The sequence below is a fragment of the Oryza sativa genome, chromosome 5 (genome assembly GCF_034140825.1).
Source record: "Oryza sativa Japonica Group chromosome 5, ASM3414082v1".
NCBI classification, from domain to species: domain Eukaryota; kingdom Viridiplantae; phylum Streptophyta; class Magnoliopsida; order Poales; family Poaceae; genus Oryza; species Oryza sativa.
In genome coordinates this window covers 25,447,657-25,470,986 of record NC_089039.1, presented here as the reverse complement: position 1 = coordinate 25,470,986, position 23,330 = coordinate 25,447,657, and the positions used below count along the sequence as shown (strand labels likewise).

The window sequence follows — 23,330 nt, the reverse complement described above, 5'->3', positions numbered from 1 at the left end:
CCTCAACTTGTTGAGTTCCATGGTGATGCTCTCCAATTCTCACTCGAGAGAACGGGGAGGGGGCATATGTCCCCCACGACCAAAAAAGCTATCTCATACGACGGGAAAATCAACCAAGCCTCATACGACGGTAAAATCAACGGTCTTGGTCTCTCGTACTCCCTCCTATATATAATATATTTGAATATATTATTAGACAAGGTTTTCAAAGTTGAACTATAAAAGTTAAATATAGTATATTTTTACTAGGGAAAGTGAAACAACAATCCAGGCCATGCTTCAAAATTTTCCATTCCAAAACATCCTGGTTGTTCAATATATTTTATGTGATTGTTCTTAACATCCCGCCATACGACACTATAAGCATGCAAGTGACCAGCAGCGGAGCCAAGGCCCGGCCAGGCTCCGCCTAAGATGCTGTAGTAGATTAGCACTTCATTAATCATGCAACAATAGAATATTTTTTAACTAATTACCCTAATGAATGTTTGATTAGTTGAGAAAATTAGCAAAGCATATAATTAAGGCTCATGCCATCACATGTTTGCATTCTATATATGCCATCACAGCTCATATACAAGCGTACAGCTTTGATAATACACAATAATCGTCATATCGATTTTAACTCTTACACCAATTAGCTCGTACTGTTAATTTTACTTGTGTCAATGGTAAAATGGTCCGTAGAGTTGTACAAGTTCATTTTCATTTGTAGTACTAGTCATCTGTCAGTGGCTTGCCCGGGGTCAATAAAATTTTTTAGATCCGCTACTGCAAGTGAGCATGTGGTCGCTCAGTCACTCAAAACAATGTGTAGATTCATAGAAGCTATGATTATTTCTTATGCAGGATAATGAGTACCGGAACCATTGGTCTATTCATCATTTCAAACGGTCTATTCATCATTTCAAACTTGCAGCTCATCCAAGTCTTCATTGGCAAGCTTGATGCAAATGATTCAACAACATCAAGTTCATCCCTAAGGATCATAAACAAAAGATAAATACATCTAGCCTTAGAATTATTTGAATAGAATGCTGTCAAAAAACAAGAATTTGCTGACGTGTTTAAAACATGCGAAAATCATCATCAAAGACATTCTTTTTGATAATTCATCATATACCACAGTTCAATCTAGCATGTATATCTATAAACCTAGAATAACATAAAAAATTACAACGAGCAATCAGCGTAGCCTTACAGTACATGGGCACATTATTAGCATTCGCATTTACCTCTCACCCAGATGTCCAATGTAGACAAGGACACTTATGAGACCCCCCGAACTGACAATTCTGCTGGCAGCTTGCAAAGCCAGCTCAGTTGTCTTAGCTACAGTGATCATTGATTTATCTCATCCTAGAAGATAGCCCAAGTTGAATGCTACAAGCCTAGAAAATAAAGAGTCCTTAATAATTCAATCAAAACATAAAAGATCTTAATTACTTGATCCAATAATTTCAACAATAATCTGTTATGAACCCTGTTAACAAATGAGTAGGTAGCTTCTAATACCAATGAATCAGAATGGCTAGCTCACCTGACAGGGAAATCTTTAGGGACAACCTCCTCCATTCTACTTTGACAGATTGTAAACAACTTGACAAGTTCTAGCTGCAACCAAGAAAAGTTATTGCAACGACCACAAAACTGCAGACATTTCATGAGGCAATGATGCTTTGTTTCTATATACTAAGGTCTGAGCATAACACCACAAAAAGCATATAGAGTACCCAAAAAAACTCAACACATATGAGTATAGTTAGACCTTTCTTTACTGTATATCAACAACATTATCTGTTCATTTTCATTTTCATTTCTCATTTCTAAAGAACAATAAAAATATTTGAAAATGAGAGAGAAAAATAAATGTATCCCGTATCTAGGATAGTTAATTTCTAACACAATGTAGCAGCAAAATCATTGTTCCCACTTCCCCTGAAGTTGCTGCAAATGCATACCTCATGGCTATTGACGGCCATTTTCAGAAAAGAGGAAGTGCTGGCTATCGCGGACTCCTGAATGTCCAACCCATATACACGACCTTGTACTCTTTGTCTCTTTCATCAGCTACCATTTTAAGCATAGCGAATGTATCATTGCTGTTCCTGCATGTGGCATCAACCACAGTATCCCCTTTCCGAACAATACTTCTCCACACCCTAATCATACAACCAAAAGACAAAGATATGAATAGCTAAAGCGTACATGTATTCTTTTACACATCTCCGGTTAAATCCTAGAGAGCATTTCCCATTAATGGAATTTCCATCCCATACTCTGTCAAAAAAGAATCCCATTTCATAGTTGCCCAGTACACTGTAAATTGCACTAATGTAGTAGTAGTGCTTACTTTTAGGCTGAAAGGTAAATATCTCACGCATAACAGAAACGAAATTGCTGTACATTTGTCGAATGATTTTCGGTGGCTGGATTCGTCGTTTTTTCGGCCGTCCCATTACAAACTGTCCGTCCGTCCATCGTGCAAGCCAGCCAGTTGCTACTCCCTCCGTTTCAAAATATTTAACACTATTGTCTTTTTAAGTACGTGTTTGACCATTCGTCTTATTTAAAAAATTTAAGTAATTATTTATTATTTTCATATCATTTGATTCATTGTTAAATATACTTTCATGTACATATTTAGTTTTACATATTTCATAATTTTTTTAATAAGACAAACGGTTAAACATATGCTAAAAAGTCAACGGTGTCAAATATTTTGAAACGAAGGGAGTATCATACTTAAGCTGACACTTTTTTAACCTAGGAAAAGGATAGCTATCCCTCGCCCCCGCCGCCGCAGCTCAACCAGCTTCCGATCAAGACACAGGCCAAATTTCTCGGTCTCGGAGAATCGGAGCGCAGAGAAGAGCATGGAGCAGGAAGCTGCCGTGAGAGACCAGGTGGAGCTCACCATGCGCCTCCTCCACCACCTCCTCCTCGACGACAAGCACGGCACCACCACCAACCTCGCCTTCTCGCCGCTGTCGCTCCACGCCGCCCTCACCCTCCTCGCCTCCGGCGCGGCTGGCGCCACCCGCGAGCAGATCGTCGCCTTCCTCGGCCCAGCCGGCGCAGACGCCCACACGGCGCTCGCGTCCAAGGAGGCTTCCGTCGGCGTCCAGCAATCCCGAGGTCCGCTCCGCCATGGCCGTCTGGGTCGACGCCTCTCTCCGCCTCAACCCCGCCTTCGCCGACACCGCCGCCTCCGTGTTCAAGGCTGCCGTGCGGTCAGCCGGCAACCCCGCGGCAGCGAGGGCCGAGATCAACGAGTGGTTCAGTAGCCAGACCGGCGGCTTCGTCAAGGACATCCTCTCCAACTCCATCGACGACGACGACGACGGCAGCGGCGGCGGCGGCGGCGCCATCTCCGCCTCGGTCTTCCTCGCCAACTCACTCTACTTCAACGCCTACTGGGACCACCCCTTCTTCCCGCACCTCACGGAGGAAGGCGACTTCCACGTCTCGCCGGACCACGACGTCCGCGTGCCATTCATGGCGGGGAGCCACCAGCACGCCTTCATGGACGTCGGCTGCCACCCGGGCTTCAACGTCCTGCGCATGATGTACCGCACGGGCGGCGCCGCCGGCGGGGACAAGATGTTCGCGATGTACATCTACCTCCCCGACGACCGCGACGGCCTCCCGGAGCTCGCGCGCAAGCTCGCCTCCAACCCGGCCGCGTTCCTGCGCAGGACGATCGTGCCGGCGCAGCCTGTTGCGGTCGGCGAGCTCAAGATCCCCAAATTCGAGGTGTCGCTCAAGGTGGAGGCGTCGCGTCTCCTCCGGGAATTCGGCCTCGACCTGCCATTCCTCCCCGCCGCCGACAACTCGTTCTCGGGGATGCTGCTGGACCCGCCTCAGGGGACAGCCGTCTCGTCCCTTCTCCACCAGTGCTTCGTCAATGTGAATGAGGAAGGGACCGTGGCTGCTGCGGGCACCGTCGGGGAGATCATGGGCTTCGCCATGCCGGACGATCAAATCGTCGATTTCGTCGCCGATCACCCCTTCCTTTTCTTCATCGTGGAGGAGGTGAGTGGCCTCGTGGTGTTCGCCGGTCAAGTCGTCAACCCATTGCTCCATTGATATGCTTCTTCATTGATGGTGCGCGTCAGTGCTGAAGGAACTGGAACAAAAATATCTCGATCGTGTTGTTGTGGTTGGTTTTATGCTTAACAGTACTCCTATAACGATGACGATGATGATGGTTTCAATAAGTTAAGATTTATCATGTTAATCTTTGTTATTCCTGGTAGTGTTTTTTGGAATTGAAATTTAAAGTATACATTATTTTTCATAATTTTGCATACATATACATGTTTTAAAATATTTGTAGAAATATACATTTCTCGCGGGTTAGATCCGCACCACACCGTCATCATAGCTCAAAGGCGTGAAACTGACAAGAGGGGTGGTCTAGTGGATTGGTCATGCAGGACCGACTGACTCGGTATCGTGTCACTGCCAAGAGCCTATTGCGTTCATAACCCAATTACAACCAGGAGTGGTGAATTAAGCATGCCCTATTGGGTCTTGGGTGGTGTTGTTCCGACGGCCCACGTGCTATTTTACCCAATGCCTCTTTCGTTAAGCATTACCGTGTGGTAATATTATTTTCTAAGGGTATTAGCATGCTCATGAAGCATCGCGACTAGCTTTTTATGTAAGTCAGATGTTGATTGAAAAACACATGATTTAAGTCGCGGTTGGTTCAGAGTTACGCGCATCATATTCTCAAGACGCGGTTGGTCCAGAGCTGCCCACATCACATTTTATGTAATCGGTATATCACTCGGGTCATATCAATCGGGGATTCACACCATATATATTGCGTCCAGGTGTAAGCCACTTTGCTAACAATGATTATTATTCTTTACTCAACTAAGCACATAGTCATGGGCTACACCTAATAGATGCATCTATTTGATGCACCTATTTTGTCAATTCTTTGGAAAGCTCTCTACAACCTCTTTGACACTTGGGAAGCCTTCATAGAAAAGATTGAAGCACTCAGTATTCGTCAAGAATCACAAAGAAGACCGCAACTCAACTGTGAAGATCTCGGGGACTATTGTGGAGGTTATTGGTATCATGTTCCCACACAGCCTACATATCCGACTACAGATAGGTGGAATGCATCCATGTAATATTAGATAGAGTAGGACTTTGTTGCCATGTTACCTTATGTCTCAAGGCAGGGTATAGAGCTTCGGCTGAATATTACGTTGTATAGATTACAAAATTAAAGTTGTGTTTTTCCTCCTTGTAACCTTCCATATGTAAGGTGAACAGGGAGTCCCTTCAAAGGCATGAGGCAAGAGATCCACAAGATAGACACAACCAAGAACACCATGATCAATACAATTCGACAGATCCAATCCACAGGCATGAGGCAAGAGATCCACGAGATCAACACAACCAAGAACACCATGATCAATACAATCCGGCAGATCCAATCCACGAAACAAGAGTAGGGTATGCCTAAACATGTCTAAACCCTTGTCTCCTTGCATCCATCCACTTTAATGTCTCGTGTGCTACCCCTTTATTGTTGCCAATACAAAACATCAACACAACCCTAAAAAGGAGTAAAGTCACGAGTGTGGCTCAAAGCAATTGCCCTTCGTTTAAACTGCAGTGCTTGAAACATATATATAGTTGTGAAGCTCTCAAAAGTTGGCCTGGCGAAAAAGAAGCTCTCAAAAGTTGTTATCAATACCCACAGCTGTCCACCCAGTAAAATCCTATGGAAATGCCTTGTAACTTCAAATCTTGAATCCTTGGTCATTGTGGCACTTGGCATGCAAGTAAGCATGTGGTCGCTCACTAACTCCGTCATTCCCCACAAGTAGGTCATAGAAGGTGTGATCATTTCTTGTACAGGAGAATGAGTACTGGAGCCGCTGGTCTATTGAGCATTTCAAACTTGCAGCTCATCCAGGTATCAATAGGCAAGCTTGATGCAAATGATTCAACAACATCAAGTTCATCCCTAAGGATCATAACAAAAGAAGATAAATAAATCAAGTCTTAAAATTATTTGAATACAATACTGTAAAAAAAGATTTTCTGATGTGTTAAAAACATGCGAAAATTATCATCAAAGACATTCTTTTTGTTAACTTAATTCATCATATACTACAGTTCAATCTAGCATATATAGCTGCACATCTAGAATATGTATGAATTTACAACGAGCAAGCAGTTGATAGCCCTATGTATTGTACATGGACACATTGTTAGCATTCGCATGTACCTTCCACCTGGATGTCCAATGTAGACAAGGACACTTATGAGTCCCCCAGAACTGACAATGCTACTGGCAGCTTGCAAAGCCAGCTCAGTCGTCTTAGGTACAGTGATTATTGTTTTATCTCCTCCTGGAAGATAGCCCAAGTTGAATGCTACAAGCCTAGAAAATAAAAGAACCATTAATAATTCAATCAACACTTCAAAGATCTTAATTACTTGATCCAATAATTTCAACAATAAACTGTTACTGAATCCTGTCAACAGATGAGTTGGTAACTAGGAATAAATGTGAATCAGAACTCACCTGACAGGGAAATCTTTTGGGACGACCTCCTCCATTCTACTGTGACAGATTGTAAACAACTTGACAAGTTCGAGCTGCAGCCAAGATAAGTTATTGCAACAACCCCAAAACTGCAGATATTTCCTGGGAATATGGCAATGATGCTTTGTTTCTATATACTAAGATCTGACCATAACACCACAAAGAGATAAAAAAAACCAAAAAGACTCAGCATATATGAGTATTGTTAGATCTTTCTCTGCTATCTATCAACAACATTATCTGTCCATTTTTATTCTCATTTATAAATAAGCTAATCTTTGGAAACGAGAAAGAAAATTAAATGTATCCCCTATCTAGGAGAGTTAATTTCTAACACAATGTAGCAGCAAAATCTTTGTTTCCACTTCCCTTGAAGTTATTTCAAATGCATACCTCATGGCTATTGACGGCCATTTTCAGAAAAGAGGAAGTGCTGGCTATCGCGGACTCCTGAATGTCCAACCCATATACACGCCCTTGTACTCTTTCATCAGCTACCATTTTAAGCATAGCGAATGTATCATTGCCGTTCCCGCATGTGGCATCAACCACAGTATCCCCTTTCCGAACAATACTTCTCCACACCCTAATGAGAAAACCAAAAGACAAAATGTGAATAGCTAATGTGTACACGTATTCTTTTACACATCTCCCGCTGAATCCTAGAGAGCATTTCCCGTTAACAGAACTTTCATTCCATATTCTGTCAAAAGAAAAGAAAATTCCCATTTCATACTTGCCCAGTACACACTGTAAATTGTAACTAACGCAGTATAGGAGTAGCAATTACTTTTTAGGCTCAAAGGTAAAAACAAGAGATAATTTACACGCTACGCAACAATGGGGGTTTAGTACCTACGCGTGGGCTAACTCGGTGGCCTTCCGCTTGCCGGTGACGAAGCCCACCACCGCATCCTCCACCCCTGCAACTGCAACGAACCCCAGCCATTCCACTGTGTTGTAACATCAAAGCTCACACGCAAACACCGAGTCTACTCACGACAAACACACGGCTTAGAAAGGAGAACGCGCAGACAAACCTCCGGCGGCGAGCTCCGCAGCGGAGGCGCGGACGGAGAGGCCGCGGCGCTGCCTGGTCGGGCGGAGGAGCGGAGGCGGCGGGCCGGAGCTGGGGCTTCGTCGGAGGAGAGGAGGCAGTAGACCCCGGGACCGGAGGAGGAAAGCGGCGTGCGGCGGAGGCGGCATCGCGGCGGCGGCGGATGGATTCGAGGGGCGTGGAGTGCTGGATGGGGCGAGGAGGCGGCGGCCGCGGCAGCGAGAGTGTTCGTTGGATTGGAAATCGGTGGTCCAGATGCGTCCATGGAAGTTGCGTTGCGGCGCGTAAAATAAAATGGAATAAAAATAAGAGGCCGGAGCTCAGTATAGCTCTTGACATCTGGGAATTAGATGGTTTCGTGACGACCCAATCGGTCACGGAGCATTTCATCATCACTCGGCCAAATTTTGTGGGGTGAGAGAGGCTCGAACTCTCGACCTCAGGATTACTCACGTTTTAGCTATGAGACCTACGCGCTAGCCAACTGCGCCACCACCCCGTTGTGCTGAGTAAGAAAACCGAAGCTATACATCTGGCGGAATGATAGAAATCTCATTACAAATTGTCCATCGTGCAAGCCAGCCAGTTGCTAGTTGCTACTACATCTTGATAGCAACTCACCAGGAAACACTACGATGATTGTATAATTCAGGATCGCGAACCAATCAGCTCCTTTCAGGAGAGTAACGGCTAGATCTGAAGAAATTACAGACTTTAATTCAGTCATCATCAGCCAAAAGACCGCGCCCTTTTTTTTTTCTTTTTCAGTTTTTAACTTGAGTTGTTTTCGCATACACCAAAAAATGGACGCGAATACATTAGCGTTATAACGAAGCGTCATGGGCAGTAACATGAATTTTAGCATTCGGTATTATTTTATCTGGTTTCCATACACTTTTTTGACAGCCCGAGTAAGAAAGTGAAAAACAATTTTTTTTACAGGCTACAGCAGATATCACAGCATGGCTAGAACAACGAGCGCCTATAGGCATGTCACTCTAGGCCTTTGGTCCCGATTGTGCCACCTCCTTACTCCTGTCATCAGCACACAACTTCAATGCAAAACTTTCATCAAAGAACTGCACCAGGCCATCAGATGTATAGTAGTAATACTCCTATTTGGTTACTGCAAAGTAGGTGCAAGCTCGGCTTTTTTACGTCTGACCAAATTTTGCACAAAGAGCTCTCCCGCACGATACGAAGACCGAACCTGAGAAGTCATCAACAGTAGCAAGGATAAATATGCATAAAATTCTACTACCAAGTTAACAACCAACAAAAGAGAAGGGCCTTTTCTCTTTTGAAGATTGTCTGGATAACCAGGAAATACATGATCTAGATGGTTCAAATACGACGGTAGCAATATTCCTTTCAAAACAAGGGCCATTAGTAGAGTTATCATTTTCTTTAAATACTGTTGCTCATATTATTAGATTTTATCTATAAGAATAGCAGACTTTATGTGAAGCTTACCAGAGGTCCACTAGCAACATAAAGAAAACCCAGAGATTCCCCATACTCCTTCCAGAAATCAAACTTCTCAGGAGTCACATATTCTCTGACCCGCAAGTGTCTTTCTGTTGGCTGTATAAGCAAGGAGCATTGGATGATACAACAACAAGAACAAAGGAAGTCCAGGAGGATATAAAAAGCGCTGGCAAAGTTGCTCAAAGATCAAACCTGTAAATATTGTCCCAAGGTCAGAATATCAACGTCAATGGCCCTCAAATCACACATGGTTTGCTTCACCTCTTCATCTGTCTCACCTAGACCAAGCATGATAGAGGACTTCGTTACCATACCATCTTTGCAATTTTTCGCATGTTTCAGAACAGCTAAACTCTGATCGTATCTGTGGAAACGAGATAATAAACTGGAAATAAGATAATAACTACATTGCCAAGAGTCAATATGATGACATTAGAGATTTTACATAGTTTCTTCAAGGATTATCCCTCAACCTCAGTTTTCAAAATTAGATGTGGTAGGTTAACAGTCATTATTATTGGATAGCCTAACTGCCTAAGACAATCCTGGACCTCAGGACCTCTGTATGGGTGTCATGAGCTCTGGAGGGCGTATTAATGACGAAGTACTTCAGATTTAACATCTAGGCAACCATACAGTGTTTTGTGGCTGTAATGAAAAACACAGAGAGAATTACGCTGCTCGGGGATCTCTGACTATTCTCTGCAGACTCCTCACAGTTTCAATGTTGTGTGCAAACACATCCAAACCAGAGCTTGCCAAGGATGAAACTGCCTCCAGGTCACCTCGAAAGTCTGAAGTTAGACACTCCACCAGTATACCAGGTTTCAATTCCTGAAGATAAGCTAAAAGTTTCTTCAGTACAGTACAACCACCAATTTAGTGGCACAACTGAATGGCGACCGACAAACCTTTAGAGCCTTCACTGTTTGCGCAAAATGGCCACTTCCACCATCAGGAAGGTCATCTCTATCAACACTTGTCAGCACAACATAGTCTACGCTGCAAAAAAAAAAAAAGAAGCATCGGTTCTAAAGTCTTTTGCATTATCATCTCAACATGCCAATAATGCAATAATCGTCGGTGGATCGTACCCCCAACTTGCAACTGCCACTGCTGTCCTGAGAGGCTCCAGGGCATCGGGCGGCGGAGGCTTGTTACTGGTTTTCACGGCACAGAATCGACAACCACGGGTACAAGTGTCGCCGAGGAGCATGATCGTCGCCGTCGCAATGCCGTCCCCGTCCCCACCTGCACCGCCGCCGCCATCCCAACACTGAAATATACCACAATATCGCAAAATCAAACCCAAAAAAAGAGAGTTACAACTTTGTCACACCACAATGCATTTGGATTTTCCCCGCAAAAAAAAATAATGCATTTGGATTTAAGATTTTTACATGTTTGATTCTATTTTACCTCACCGATGTTGGGGCATTGGGCCTCGACGCAGACGGTGTTGAGCTTGAGCTCCCCGAGCGACTCCCTCAGCCTCGCGTACTTCTCCCCCTGCGCCGCACGCTGTCTCAGCCACGCCGGCTTCCTCGCCGCCGGGTCCCTCCCCGTGTACGGCCCCGGAGGCGCCCATCCCGCCACAGCACTTCCCTCCGGCGGCGAGTCCGCGTCGCATCGCACGATGGACACGGAATTGGGCCGAGCACGGAAGGTCAGGCTTGCGGATCCCGCGTGGATCGAAGGCCTCGCGAGCGATCCCTGCATTGTGGAAGGCGAGACCGGGTGGTGGTGGTAAACCCTAGAGCAGTAGGCCGCCATTGCTGCGCTGCGCAGTGTAGGCCGCGGAGGAGACGGGGTTCCCAGTGGAGGAAGACGGAGTGTGGTTTTACGATTTTGCCCCTGGGATTTGGGGGCTGGGAAACGTGGACTGCGTGGGTAGGATGGTGAATTTACGGGAGACGGCGATGGCACCCAAAGCCCCCGCCAGTTATGGTGCACAGGTGACGCCGTGACGACGGCGACTGGTGGGGCAGCGGAACAAGTGCACAGTCGGGGTCACTTGTTTAAATCCTACAGTATTTATTAGTGGGGAACTGTTTCAATGTGCAGTTTTGTTGTATTTAAATTTTGTTCCTATTGAAACGAAATGTGTACTGCTACGGCTGCGTTTATTTGCGTTGGTTGGGAACCCTCTCCGGCACAAATAACGGAACAGCTCATTAGCACATTAATATTAATTAAGTGTTAGCTAAAACTAACTTTAAAAATTGATTAATATGATTTTTTAAGAAAGGAATATTTTAAAAAATACAACGTTTAGCATTTTGAGTTGAGATGGGAGCACAGGCAAATGAAACCTATGAGTTGTGGGCTTCTGGCTGATGATATTTGTGAAATTTTAGCTTAGTCTTGTTATTTTCACCAAGGCATTTTACAGTATTGATTTTATCAATGTTTTCACATAAATATGGCTGTTTTTCCTCGCAAATAAATAAATAAATATCAATATGAGTGTTCTTATATATTGATAACTCGTCGGGACAGCCATATATACGTATTGATATTTCTCGTGTGTTTCTATGTCATTTTCTCGATCATTCAGGTTTATCATTGAAATAAATGAACTATGGTCATAATTATGCAAAACTAAACGTCTTTTGAGTTTAAACTTTGAATTGGGAGACTAATGTACCATTTGATTAGATTATTAAGCATATTATTACGACAGATTATCCATGTGATCATAGGGATAGATTAAAGGTTTTAAAAAATAAACTTAACAAATAGCTTAAAACAAATCTTATAAGTAATACAATAGAAAAAAAGTTTTTTGAGGACATTATTTTTTATCTGAAGAGGAGCCTAGTACTTTGGCAATAAACATACAGTCCAAGATCACTTAAGGCTTATTCGGTGCCTTTTTTTTTTGTCAATATGTTCGTGACTATAATTACTAAATATTGATAGAGATTGGTAAGCTTGTGATTGTAAAGTCTTATTTAGTTCATTGCCCTACCAAAATTTAGTAGATGTTTTTTTAACAAATTAAACGAGCCATATGTTGGGATACATATGTTGGGATGTAAGCTATTCAAACTTTCGCCATACATATGTTGGGATGTAATCATTCTCCTTATCTTAAAAACTATTGCCACGAAGTTGAGCTTTTTATCTTGGAATCAGCGGTACCTCATATGTGATCAGACAAGGTAAAACCCTCTCCTGAATAACTTTCTTCATGCCCCCAATCTAGACTACTGGACAAGCCAAATGGCTTCCATCTCTTACAATGTCCATCTATATCTTCTTGGTATTGTTCTTATCTAAATGACATCCATATCTGAATCTAGAGCAACACAATCATTTTCCCCTTTGACAATGTCCAACTAATCACGGTTTAATCTGTTAACCAAGAATCAATACACACGCCAATGATGGTAGAAACGGAGCCATTTTTCTTTGTCCAAAATGAAGGAGTCCGGACGATGACCGGATCATGGCTTGACTTTTGGGTATTCCAATATGCTATACGCCTCTATTTGAGAATTTGGCTTGAAGAAATGTGCAGCTTCAGCCTTCAGCCATACCATCATCGGGTACACGCTGCGGTGGGTGTACCTGCTCCCCAATGGTCGGTGAAAGAAAGCTCAATGGTAACCATCATGGTACATAAGTACAGGTGGTTAATTACTCCAATTCCATATCTTTTCAGCTACTTCACAGAATAACTGTCGCGAATTATTTGCTCTACATTGCTAGATGTTTATTAATTTTGTATATCAAAATAATCCGATGAATAATCTATCTCAAGCTGTGATCCTTTTTCATTGCACTTTGGCCCCTATTATTTCGTTTGTGCTTATATGCCAAAATTTGAATTTTGAAACCTAATTTTTAAGCTGAATTTGTGACATCATTTGCATTTGAATCACGGAGAACGTGAATATATTATTTTGGTTGCTAATAAGCCGTATGAATAAGCATCGGCATAGGTGAAATGGTGGGACTGTGAGTCTGCACGGTTTAGAGCTTCCACATCACACATTCAGGTTGTTAAGATTCAGAACATGTGTGTCACTGTCAAGCTCATGTGGTTCAGGCACCAATGGTGGTGAGAATAAAAGCGCCTTTTGGGATATGCTAGCTTAGCTCTGCTCTTTGGCAAGTGTTGTGGTTGCTACCAAAACCGCAGGAAGGATATATTCTCTTGGGGACATAGGAACAAGGCATAAGGACATGTCCCTGGTGATACTTCAGTTGGGAGTAGTAGTTTGGTCCTATAATGCTGGGGTTAGGTTAACTTAACCAGATAAGTGTAGTTCAATAAAAGTTGTAATTACGTGGCTTTTAGTATCAGAAAGAAATTGCATTTGGCCAGCTAGAAGCAAACCTGACACATCATCAATATACTTTCTGTCCTAAACCGCAGTCTTATCTACCTGAACTTGATCAACAATTATTAACACGGTCCGAACCATTATTAAACGGGAGTTCGATTAACAAAGCCATTATCTTTTGTACCTCACGTCGCATTAACAATTGCTCTCATGTCAAACGCAGCAATTGTCAAAACCCTGGAGCATTACTTGATTTCTTCTCAACAACTCCAGCCTGCAAACTGCAGGGGCAAGGGTATTTATTTTCTCATGTCCTCTCAAAGCAAAAATGGGAGCATCCGTGAGCGCCAATATGTATAATAAGCTCTAATATCTACAAATATTACATACAAATATACACACTTTCACATATTCTTTTACCAGTAATATAGGGTACTAGGTAGGCTGTGGATTTGTCACTAATCAAACGCCCAAATACTCCAAGAGGTAACGACGGATGTATACATGTGATAGTGATATGGATGTCTAGGGACTAAAGATGTACTCCTTTCGTATTTAAATATATGGGGCACTGATAATTTTATCCCATCAAACTTTTAAAATTTAAACCACCAATGACACTTAAAACCATGGTGGTTTTCTGTTTAGAGGTACTTCTACATAAAATTATATGCACAGAATTTTCTTCATAGGTACTTTTGCAATTACCCCTCTATTATATTCAGAATAAAAATAATAATCAAAGTTATAGAAGCAAAATTGGATTGTATCGTATATTTAAATTCGGAAGTACCAGTATATATTTATCGACATAGTCTTCGGAGATGTTTATATGAACAAGTTATACAATGTGTACGTTTGTAATGATGAGTATGCATGCATTTATATGAACATCGTGTTTAAAAAATACATTAACAATAAAACCAGTGTTGTGGAAAACGGTTGATACGGCCGTTTATACGCCCGTTAAAACGTATGCGGCAAGCTGCCCGTCACGTTTTCACGAAACGGTCTTCTTGGTTGTCCTGAACGCGTAATCAACGTAATTACCGATAAATCGTCCGTTTTTAACTAATCATCATCCGTATAATCGGGCATGATCACACAACTATCCTGACCCATAGTTGGCCGTACGTTGTTTGCCCATCCAAATCTATCCCAGCCTAAATCTCACTGTTTCATGCACAACTATGGAATGGATTATGAACTTTAATATATGTTGAGTTAATGCCATGTCACGCTTGCTCTATTCTAATATAGTAATATGTTCAATATTTGTAGTTTCATACATTTACCTAAAAAATTGGCAAGCTATTATCAACTTTGTCCTTTTACAAAACGTCAAATTTTCGTCAAATTCTAATTAATCGTCCGCATAACAACTAATCATTTGGCGGTACCTTCTTCGTCCCACGTCCGTATTCTATCTTCCACAACACTGAATAAAACAAAGTTTACAAAGCGCGGGGGCGGGGGGCGAAATGGACGGGCGTGATTTTATAGCTGGGAGGTCGCGTTGTGCGCGGCAGGTGGGGGCCGGGAGACGCGAGGCGGAGGAGGAGGAGAGAGGGAAGGCAGCACGAAGTTTCGTTCCGGCGAGTCAAAGCCAAGCCAAAGCCCCAAAGCCTCTCTCTACTACGCCTCTCTCCACTCCTCTTCCCTTCCCTTCTCTCTTTTCTTTTCTCTCACACGCTTTGCCTTTTGCTGCCCGCTGCCTGCTTTGCCCACGAAAAGACAACCCAACCCGGCGAGTCGTAGCAGAGTAGAGAGAGAAAGAGGAGGAGGAGGAAAAAAAATAAAATTAAGGCAGTTCGTTCGTTCCCCACTTTTGCCTGCTCCAATCGCCGCCCCCCGCCCCGCCGCCTCGTCGCCCGCCCGAGATCCGCTCCGCGTTGCCTCCCGCCGCCGCCGAGGTGAGCGCGCGCTTCCCCGGACGACGCGGCTCCGGCCGGTGGTTTCGCTGTCTGCGGTGTGTAAGGTTTTTTTTGTTTGTTTGGAGCGGGGGTGCAGTGGAGGGGACTTTGGGATGAGCTGCGGCTGTGTGCTCAGGGGAGGGAGGGGTGTGTGTGTGTGTGTGTGTGGATTGCGGCTTGGTGGGATTCCGGTGGCGAATTGGTGACTCGTCGCTGTGGCGCGTGGTTGTGAGCTTTGGGAGTTGGGGGGTTGGGGGCGTTTGTGAGGCGATGGGGGGTTTCTGGTGCTGCTTTTCGTGGGTGGTTTCTGGGGGTCTCCCGGGTGGAGGCAATGTGATTTCTGGATCGAATTCTGCTACTTCCGGTGCCGGAGAGTTTTTTTTTTCTCTCGAGATTTTGTTTCGCTTGGAAATTGAGATCTTGAGGTGTTCTCCCTCAATCGTAAGCAGTGTTCTAGCTACCCCTTTCGATGGGATATAGTTCGAGCTCTCACCATGGTTTAATTTCAAACATGGAGTAGGCGTGGTTTGATTTCAAGTATGGAGTAGGTTCATATATGGCGGGGCAAAACATGGCAGGAACTTGTAACTTGTGAATATTTTATTTGAATTTTCATTCAGTCGTGTGACAGATGGCAACTGGGTGTAACGATTCTGATTGAGAATATTTATCTCCTCAAATTTCAGATAGAGGCATCGTTCCCAGCATTGGGTTCCACGGAGAATTGCCAATTTGGATATCTGATCCAATTGTTAGTTGGATTGACCGTTTCAGAGTGCCTGCAGTTGGCTGCTGGATTGGTCAATATAAGAAAACCGTTGGTTTCGGAGATGATGCCATTGTGAGTGGAAATGGATTCCGCGAGAAGTTGGTTCCAGAAGTTCCAGCCGAGGGACAAATCGAAGAGTCCAGCGGTGGCTGCCAGTCATGGAAAGGATCCAGGAAAGCCACCAATTGATGACGCGCCATCTAGTGCAACAAAACAGAGGGTTGCCGCGGCAAAACAGTACATTGAGAATCATTACAAGACCCAGATGAAGTCCCTGCAAGATAGGAAAGAAAGGTAGGCGACATAATTATATTTCTTGCTACTTTTGCCTGGTTGTATTTCTCGCAAAAATATATTTTTGGCATTTTGCGTATATGTAACGGAATTTGTTATTACCGTTGTACTGTACCATACAAAGAAGAGAAATTAGACCAGCAAAGGCCACCTTTTGTTGTTGTTTGGTAGGGCACCTGACAACACATATCACACTTTGTAGGTTGTGATTTCAATGGTAAATACATTTCTGGGTAATTGAACAAGATTGCGCGTGTGTGTGCATGTGTGCCCTTGACACTGCCAAAAAAAGGAAGCTTGATTGATTGGGTAGCTTTCCTGACTAGCGCTCGTGTTAGTAACAAATAAATGTTGTCCTAGTAGATTTGTTCAGCCAAACAAATTTAATTTAGAAAAGAAAATATATTCATCAATATTTAAATTAGTTATTTGAAAGTGATATGAGTTTATTTGCCTTATCCAAAGTGATGCTTGATGCGACTGAAAGGAGTATATTGGTTATCTTGTAGGGTTACACAAGCGGCTTCTTTTTCTCAAAAACGCTGGACAGTTGCATTTCATTTCATTAAGAGAGAAACATATATACAAAGGAGGGGCCAAAAAGCCCCGCAAGTCGCAACAAGCCCAAAACACATCACACCGAGGTGATGCTGAACCCAGAAAAAAAAACCCCTCCTAGACTACCTAGGCGTTCGGCGCAAATATCTTAGAAAGAAACTCCTGAAGCGCACGAGCCCCAGTTAAGCACCATAGGCTACTCTCATTTGACACCGCTTGCAAAACCACTGTGACATTGGGAGAGGCCTCATTGAACACACAATCATTGCGATGCTTCCAAACCTCCCAAGCTACTAAAATGATCAAAGAATTCAGCCCCTTCCATGAATCTTTATGAATCCCTTTAATAGCCTTGCACCACCCAACTTGAAAAACTCAATTCTGAAGATTGTATCTCGCACACGTTGTAAAAGCTGTAACTCGCACATGACTTTTAAATGGTTCATTGAACTCACGCAATTTGTGTGGGTATACCCATTTTGGTTGCTTTCCCCTTTTCAGGGTTTTTGATTTTGACGCCACCGCTTTTGATTTTTATGCTCTAACAGTTTATTTTAATAATCCATGATGAGCTTTTTCTGCTCATACTCAATTTGAATTTCTTATTGTCTTTGCGCACTATTACTTCTTTTTGCATCACTAGAAAATCATATCAACCTGCTTTGTTCCTATTATGGGTAATTCACTTCCTTTTATGCCCATTCAATGGATGACATTTTGTTGCCAGTCCTCTCTGATGTGTTCATTTGCTTTTAGGCGCTGGATGTTGGAGAGGAAACTACAGGATGCAGAGGTTCCTGTAGAAGAGCAAAATAATATTCTAAAGCATTTGGAGAAAAAGGAGACCGAATATATGCGGTTGCAGAGACATAAGATGGGGGTTGAAGATTTTGAACTTTTGACAATTATTGGAAGAGGTGCATTTGGCGAGGTACTTCTGATCTCAATTCCATACACAGGACCTTAGCAAATTTCTTTTGGAGCACAAGAACACTAGATGTGCTAAGATTTCTTTGTGGCCTTCTATTTACATCCTGTTAACAGTAGGTTCAGTTAGAATCATGGTCGACTTGCCATTTTTTGCTTATGCAATGTCTGTAGTATAAATTTGGATCTCTTTTATGCTTAGAAAAATGTGCTGCCTTGCTGCTCCTTTTTGCATGATGCCATTTAACATGGAAGTGTTCTGACTGAAAAAAAATGGGGAAAATGGGAGTTTTTTTAATTGTTTGAAAAAGGGCTGCTTTCATGAAAAAGGGAAAATGTGAGTTTTTTTAGTTTATTTGTTATATCTGGTTTCCTGATGGGTCACACTTTGGTCCCCTGTAATGATGGCATTCAATTCGTCAAGTGGTCCTAGGCCATTCATTTGTCTTCTGAATTCTAATCATTCTCCCGATACATATTGTAAAAGGAAAATAAAAGGAAGGAAGTCAAGGAACTCTGATTTTCCCAGCTTATGTTCTGCTTAAGGACCTAATATAGTATACCACTTTATCATAGGCTCAAGTCTACATGTAATCCCTCCTTTCTTGTGTATTCGAGAGAAAAGAAACATGTAATCCCTCCTCAAGTCTAGATGAAACCTGGTCTAGACTTTTATGCCCTGCCTCGTCAATCTTCAGTGTCTTCCACATAAATTTATTTGAGTGAGAAATAGGGTCATGTCTTTTTATGCCTATAATCTACCATTAAACTTAAGACAAATAAAAAAGGCATGTGCTTAGTGTCCAACAAGACTTTGTATTTATTATTTTTATTCCAGATTTAACCCTTTTTAAATAGAAGATTCTTATGTTTCTTCCTTTTCAACAAGAGAATAGTATAAATATGTCTATTTGCTTAGTGTGGTAGATCTATGCAGTTCTGAAACTACTATATCTAATCGTCATCAATTATATGTACTTACTTTTGAGGCCATTTAAATGTGCATCGCTCTTGATGTCACTGTAAATTGTAATTATGCAGGTGCGTCTTTGTAGAGAGAAGGCGTCTAAGAATGTATATGCAATGAAAAAGCTTAAGAAATCTGAGATGCTTCGTAGGGGCCAGGTACCATGTATGGTCTGGCTGCATTATTTTGTAGTTTCTATTTCTGATTTACACGTATGCTTTGACATGGTTGTACAAATTTCAGGTTGAGCATGTCAAAGCTGAAAGAAACCTTCTTGCAGAAGTTGATAGTGCTTTTATAGTCAAGCTCTACTATTCTTTTCAAGATGAAGAATACTTGTATCTCATCATGGAGTACCTTCCTGGTGGTGACATGATGACTTTGCTTATGCGCAAGGACACACTGACAGAAGATGAGGCCAGATTTTACATTGCAGAAACCGTATTAGCAATAGAATCTATTCACAAGCACAGCTACATTCACCGGTATCAAATAAGTGTTCCCAAGTTTTGGTAAGAAATTTGATGATTCCAAAGATAACCTTGGTGTTTTTTTTTCAGGGATATCAAACCAGACAATCTATTGTTAGATCGCAGTGGTCACTTGAAGCTTTCTGACTTTGGATTGTGTAAACCTTTGGATAGCAGTAATTTTCCAAATTTGAATGAGCCAGATTATACATCTACAAAGGGCACCAAGCCTTTACCTGATAGTAGCAGCCGGTTAAGCTCTTCTGCTCTAAAGCGCACACAGCAGGAGCAATTGTCGCATTGGCAAAAGAACCGACGAATGCTGGTAAGTAGCATATCTGAAACTGAATCAACTAATTGATATTTGATAGAACCTTGCCAATGTTGTGATGCCTGATGCCACATGCCCACATCAAGTTGATGCATTTAATAGTTTTTATAGTAAATTCACACTAGTTGTGAGCTTTTGTTTGAACATCTGGGCTAATAATACTTTGGTCTTTTACCTGGCATAAAACCACATGAAAATTATTTTGCTACGATGGATTTTCAAGATTCATTTGTGCTTCCTCAAGACAAGGTTTTTAGAGTCGGTGAACATTGAATATTTCTGAATAAAGAATATTTGCGTGCAGAAGCATAAATGATGCTATTCCTGGACAGACTTAATTCAGGCATTTGTGTACAATGTGCAGTGTTACAGTGCACGATTCCAAGGAAATAAAAAATTTCATGCTCTAAGCTTCAAAGTTTTAGTGGATTGTGTAAATCATGCATTATTTAGCTGTTGATGAAACTTGGTATTTATTATATGAAAAATCATTTAACGTTTATCTTGAATTTTTCACATTTTGCTCTCTGACTACGTTTTGCCACGTTGGCAAGTGAATATGTACATGAGTCTAGTTTTCTAGGCTCTCATCAATATATGGTAGTATGCTTAGTTATACTCTTTTTTTTTTGGCATGCAGGCATATTCAACGGTTGGTACTCCTGATTACATTGCTCCAGAGGTTCTGCTGAAGAAAGGATATGGAATGGAATGTGACTGGTTAGTCTCTTATCTTGTAATTGTCCATAATTGTTAAGTCATGTTATTTTTCCTCATCCATGTGCTTCGTTCTTGTTCTCACATTTTATTTTGATCTTAGGTGGTCCCTTGGTGCAATTATGTATGAAATGCTTGTTGGTTATCCTCCATTCTATTCGGAGGATCCAATGTCAACCTGCAGAAAGGCATGTACTTTGCCCACAGTTTTTTTTAATTTGTTATCTAGAGGGTAATTGTTTGGAATTTTCTATATTCAGTCTAAGCAAACCTCACCCAACTTGCAAGAAGACAACCTTATGCCAAATTTTATCGCACAATCAACACAGCAGAATGCAGTATTTGCCATAGTAATGTACTAGTGACCTGCATGTAATCAAATTATTATGTGGGTCAGTGGCTAGATGATGATGGTAGCAACTGGTCCTCGGAGCTCAGCCTATACAGTTTGTGGACTCCAATAATCACGCATGACCTTGGTTTTTCCTTATGAAGTGCCCTATAGTGGGAAAATTTTGTGGAAGGCTGTATTTCCCAATGCTTTCAGCTAAGCTTGTTTACTCCAGTACAGGAAATACTCATGTAGCTTCATGAGCATGTGTTTCATCCAATTTTATTTTCTATTCTTCATTTGCAGATTGTAAACTGGAGAAGTCACTTGAAATTCCCTGAAGAGGCAAAGCTTTCTCCTGAAGCTAAGGATCTCATCAGCAAACTTCTATGTAATGTTGAGCAGAGACTTGGAACAAAAGGAGCCCATGAGATAAAAGTGCGCTCTCTTCTATATGTACAATATCTTTATTGCTCTCAACTGTGTGCTTAATTATTATCGTCATATGCTCTACTTTAGGCACATCCATGGTTTAGAGGTCTCCCATGGGAAAGATTGTATCAGATGAAAGCTGCTTTCATACCAGAAGTTAACAGCGAGTTGGATACTCAGAATTTTGAGAAATTTGAGGAGGTAAATTTCAGTCGTTTTCCCATTGGTCTGATTCATGTGATAATTTGAGGAGGGATTTCGTTTCACCTTGTTTTATTAGGTTGTGATCTTAAACCTTGCTGCATTTAGCATTATGATTTTCTAATATGCATGACAACTTAGCCACGTTTTACATCGTCTCCATGGTAACATGTTTATTTCTGGTCTTTTGAGAGTGAAACCTAAAACTACGAGTATGCTATTTTGGTAAACTGTATAGAAAGCTGAAGTTATGACACCTGTACTTACCTTTCTTACTATTTTGCAGACCGGAGCACAAATTCAAAGTTCATCTAAGTCAGGTCCATGGAGAAAGGTATGTGTGACTTCACCATGAAATGCTAATTACTGAGTAGTTGGAAACACATTCCTAATAATGAAGCTGCATATGTGTTGGTCAAACAACTGTTATATCATATATACTTTACGGCAGCACGTGTGTCGCCTGTGCGACTCTATTTTCTGCTATCTGTAGAATGTAGATAGGGAACATACATAGCTTGACTAGTGATGGACCATGGGCATGAAGCTTGTGATTCACTGCTAGCTAGTCTGTAGCCATAAAAATATATAAAAAACTAGTATGTATTAGGAACATTTCCAAAATTTCCAACTATTGCTTTTAGGAGGCAGAAATTAACATGCTTAATTAGAGATGTTTCATTTTCGTATTGCCTCTTAGCCAATGAACTAAAACGAAGAGCACTGCTATTTTTGCAGATGCTTCCGTCCAAGGATGCAAACTTTGTTGGCTATACATATAAGAATTTTGAAATTGTAAATGATGATGAGGTTGCAGGAATTGGTTAGCACTCTCTCTCTCTCTCTAATGAAATTGTAAATGATGATGCCTTTCTTTAGATTATGCATTTTTAGTGTCTTTTGTTTGAAAAAAAATGTTGTGCTTATGGAACAGCTGAGTTGAAGAAGAAGAGTTCCAAGTCAAAGCGGCCAACTATCAAGACATTATTTGGTATTGAGCACTATTATTACCTATTGGTTCCTTATACACCATGTACCGTTTTTCATGATATGTTTAACTTGCTTTTATCCTTAAAACAGAGAGCATGGATGAAGATGAGCCTGTTCAAGGAAGTTTCTTAAATATGTTGCCCCATAAGGAGGGGCAACCTTCATCTCACTCCACCATTCCACCAGAACAATACCAACCTCGACATAAATAGGATAAGGAGGTTTTCAAAAGTAAAACACAGATAATTAAAACAAGAAAAAAATTGGTTCCTTTTGATCTTGTTTCCCGTCCAAGCTTTGTAAATTCTAACCGATGCTTTCTCTTCTCAAATTCTTCATACAAAAATCCCTCCTCTGTCCAAAGAGTGGTGTTTGCTGTACGCGGCGATGTTTGTTTGGTTCGCCGTGTGTTTGGGTTACAGCTTCGGTGATGATGGGTCTCAGGTTACAGCTAGTGTATACTTGCTACCATTTCTGACGGGCATGTGTATTGCAATTAAATTCACCCCTCTTTTGTTCTGCCTTCCCAGGGCTCTTAATTAGCTTGTAACATACTCCCTCCGTCCCATAATATAAAGGGATTTTGAGTTTTTACCTACACTGTTTAACCACTTGTCTTATTCAAAAAATTTTAGAATTATTATTTATTTTTTTACTTACTTTATTATTCAAAGTACTTTAAGCATAACTTTTTTTTTTTATATTTGCACAAATTTTTTGAATAAGACGAGTGGTCAAACAATACAAACAAAAACTTAAAACGGAAGGAGTACTAACTGAAATGGTCGTCACAGACCGTATCAAGTAACATCGTTCGATGGTTAGCAGCGTATATAGTGTTTCATCTCATCGGAAAAGCCATACATATCGTTCTCGGTGCATCGTGTGTTCGTGTTAGCTTTATATGCGTCTACAAAAATCAAATAGATATAAACCTGCAACCTATATTTTATACTAAAATAGGGCGAAATGAAGATCGAGATATATAAATCGCTGTGTCAATATGTTTCATA

The 23,330-nt window shown here is 41.7% G+C and overlaps 3 protein-coding genes, 1 non-coding gene and 2 pseudogenes across 7 annotated transcripts; 2 read left to right on the top strand and 4 right to left on the bottom strand.

Moving 5' to 3' along the window:
• Nucleotides 1-357: 357 nt before the first annotated feature.
• Nucleotides 358-2,180, bottom strand: LOC107280992 (tRNA (mnm(5)s(2)U34)-methyltransferase, chloroplastic-like; annotated as a pseudogene).
• A 622-nt stretch (nucleotides 2,181-2,802) lies between these two features.
• LOC107278259 (serpin-Z1-like) lies at nucleotides 2,803-4,282 on the top strand (annotated as a pseudogene).
• A 1,054-nt stretch (nucleotides 4,283-5,336) lies between these two features.
• LOC4339291 (putative rRNA methylase YtqB) lies at nucleotides 5,337-8,120 on the bottom strand. Of its 2 annotated transcripts, none has more exons than XM_015782565.3 (6): nucleotides 7,621-7,870; nucleotides 7,440-7,509; nucleotides 6,974-7,283; nucleotides 6,560-6,633; nucleotides 6,260-6,415; nucleotides 5,337-5,995 (listed from the first exon to the last, which is right to left on the bottom strand). In XM_015782565.3, exons 1-6 carry the CDS (start codon nucleotides 7,784-7,786, stop codon nucleotides 5,872-5,874), a joined length of 900 nt encoding a protein of 299 aa, XP_015638051.1. In that variant the 5' UTR covers nucleotides 7,787-7,870; the 3' UTR covers nucleotides 5,337-5,871. The 2 variants fall into 2 exon arrangements, with proteins under 2 accessions (XP_015638051.1, NP_001410849.1); NM_001423920.1 differs by having other exon boundaries at nucleotides 5,414-5,995; nucleotides 6,974-7,166; nucleotides 7,621-8,120.
• On the bottom strand, nucleotides 8,048-8,136 carry TRNAM-CAU (transfer RNA methionine (anticodon CAU)). Its single transcript is given in 2 exon segments — nucleotides 8,048-8,083; nucleotides 8,099-8,136. It is a non-coding gene; the product is annotated as a tRNA-Met (tRNA).
• Nucleotides 8,137-8,479: 343 nt separating this feature from the next.
• LOC4339289 (lipoyl synthase 2, chloroplastic-like) lies at nucleotides 8,480-10,962 on the bottom strand. Of its 2 annotated transcripts, none has more exons than XR_010741213.1 (7): nucleotides 10,545-10,911; nucleotides 10,220-10,401; nucleotides 10,037-10,127; nucleotides 9,802-9,959; nucleotides 9,318-9,403; nucleotides 9,111-9,221; nucleotides 8,480-8,847 (listed from the first exon to the last, which is right to left on the bottom strand). XR_010741213.1 is itself a non-coding variant. In NM_001420699.1 (7 exons), exons 1-7 carry the CDS (start codon nucleotides 10,896-10,898, stop codon nucleotides 8,761-8,763), a joined length of 1,155 nt encoding a protein of 384 aa, NP_001407628.1. In that variant the 5' UTR covers nucleotides 10,899-10,962; the 3' UTR covers nucleotides 8,480-8,760. The 2 variants fall into 2 exon arrangements, 1 of the variants encoding a protein (NP_001407628.1); NM_001420699.1 differs by having other exon boundaries at nucleotides 9,318-9,489; nucleotides 10,545-10,962.
• Nucleotides 10,963-15,176: 4,214 nt separating this feature from the next.
• Nucleotides 15,177-22,911, top strand: LOC4339288 (uncharacterized). Of its 2 annotated transcripts, none has more exons than XM_015784846.3 (14): nucleotides 15,177-15,330; nucleotides 16,017-16,393; nucleotides 17,708-17,882; nucleotides 18,920-19,003; nucleotides 19,089-19,330; nucleotides 19,406-19,640; nucleotides 20,287-20,366; nucleotides 20,467-20,551; nucleotides 21,001-21,132; nucleotides 21,214-21,327; nucleotides 21,614-21,661; nucleotides 22,066-22,150; nucleotides 22,262-22,318; nucleotides 22,408-22,911. In XM_015784846.3, exons 2-14 carry the CDS (start codon nucleotides 16,182-16,184, stop codon nucleotides 22,527-22,529), a joined length of 1,671 nt encoding a protein of 556 aa, XP_015640332.1. In that variant the 5' UTR covers nucleotides 15,177-15,330; nucleotides 16,017-16,181; the 3' UTR covers nucleotides 22,530-22,911. The 2 variants fall into 2 exon arrangements, with proteins under 2 accessions (XP_015640332.1, XP_015640335.1); XM_015784849.3 differs by having other exon boundaries at nucleotides 15,177-15,386.
• Nucleotides 22,912-23,330: the final 419 nt, after the last annotated feature.

Bases quoted from the DNA above. Each gene is read 5' to 3' on its own strand.
- LOC4339291 (XM_015782565.3), bottom strand. From the start codon at position 7,786: ATGCCGCCTCCGCCGCACGCCGCTTTCCTCCTCCGGTCCCGGGGTCTA. The intron at 7,510-7,620 runs GTTTGTCTGCGC...GGTTCGTTGCAG, and splicing joins TGCGGAGCTCGCCGCCGGAG to TTGCAGGGGTGGAGGATGCG. The intron at 7,284-7,439 runs GTAGGTACTAAA...TTCTTTTGACAG, and splicing joins GCCACCGAGTTAGCCCACGC to AATATGGAATGAAAGTTCTG.
- LOC4339289 (NM_001420699.1), bottom strand. From the start codon at position 10,898: ATGGCGGCCTACTGCTCTAGGGTTTACCACCACCACCCGGTCTCGCCT. The intron at 10,128-10,219 runs GTACGATCCACC...TTTTTTTTGCAG, and splicing joins GTGGCAGTTGCAAGTTGGGG to CGTAGACTATGTTGTGCTGA. The intron at 9,490-9,801 runs GTAATTCTCTCT...TCGTTTCCACAG, and splicing joins GTCAGAGATCCCCGAGCAGC to ATACGATCAGAGTTTAGCTG.
- LOC4339288 (XM_015784846.3), top strand. From the start codon at position 16,182: ATGGATTCCGCGAGAAGTTGGTTCCAGAAGTTCCAGCCGAGGGACAAA. The intron at 21,328-21,613 runs GTAAATTTCAGT...ACTATTTTGCAG, and splicing joins ATTTTGAGAAATTTGAGGAG to ACCGGAGCACAAATTCAAAG. The intron at 21,662-22,065 runs GTATGTGTGACT...CTATTTTTGCAG, and splicing joins AGTCAGGTCCATGGAGAAAG to ATGCTTCCGTCCAAGGATGC.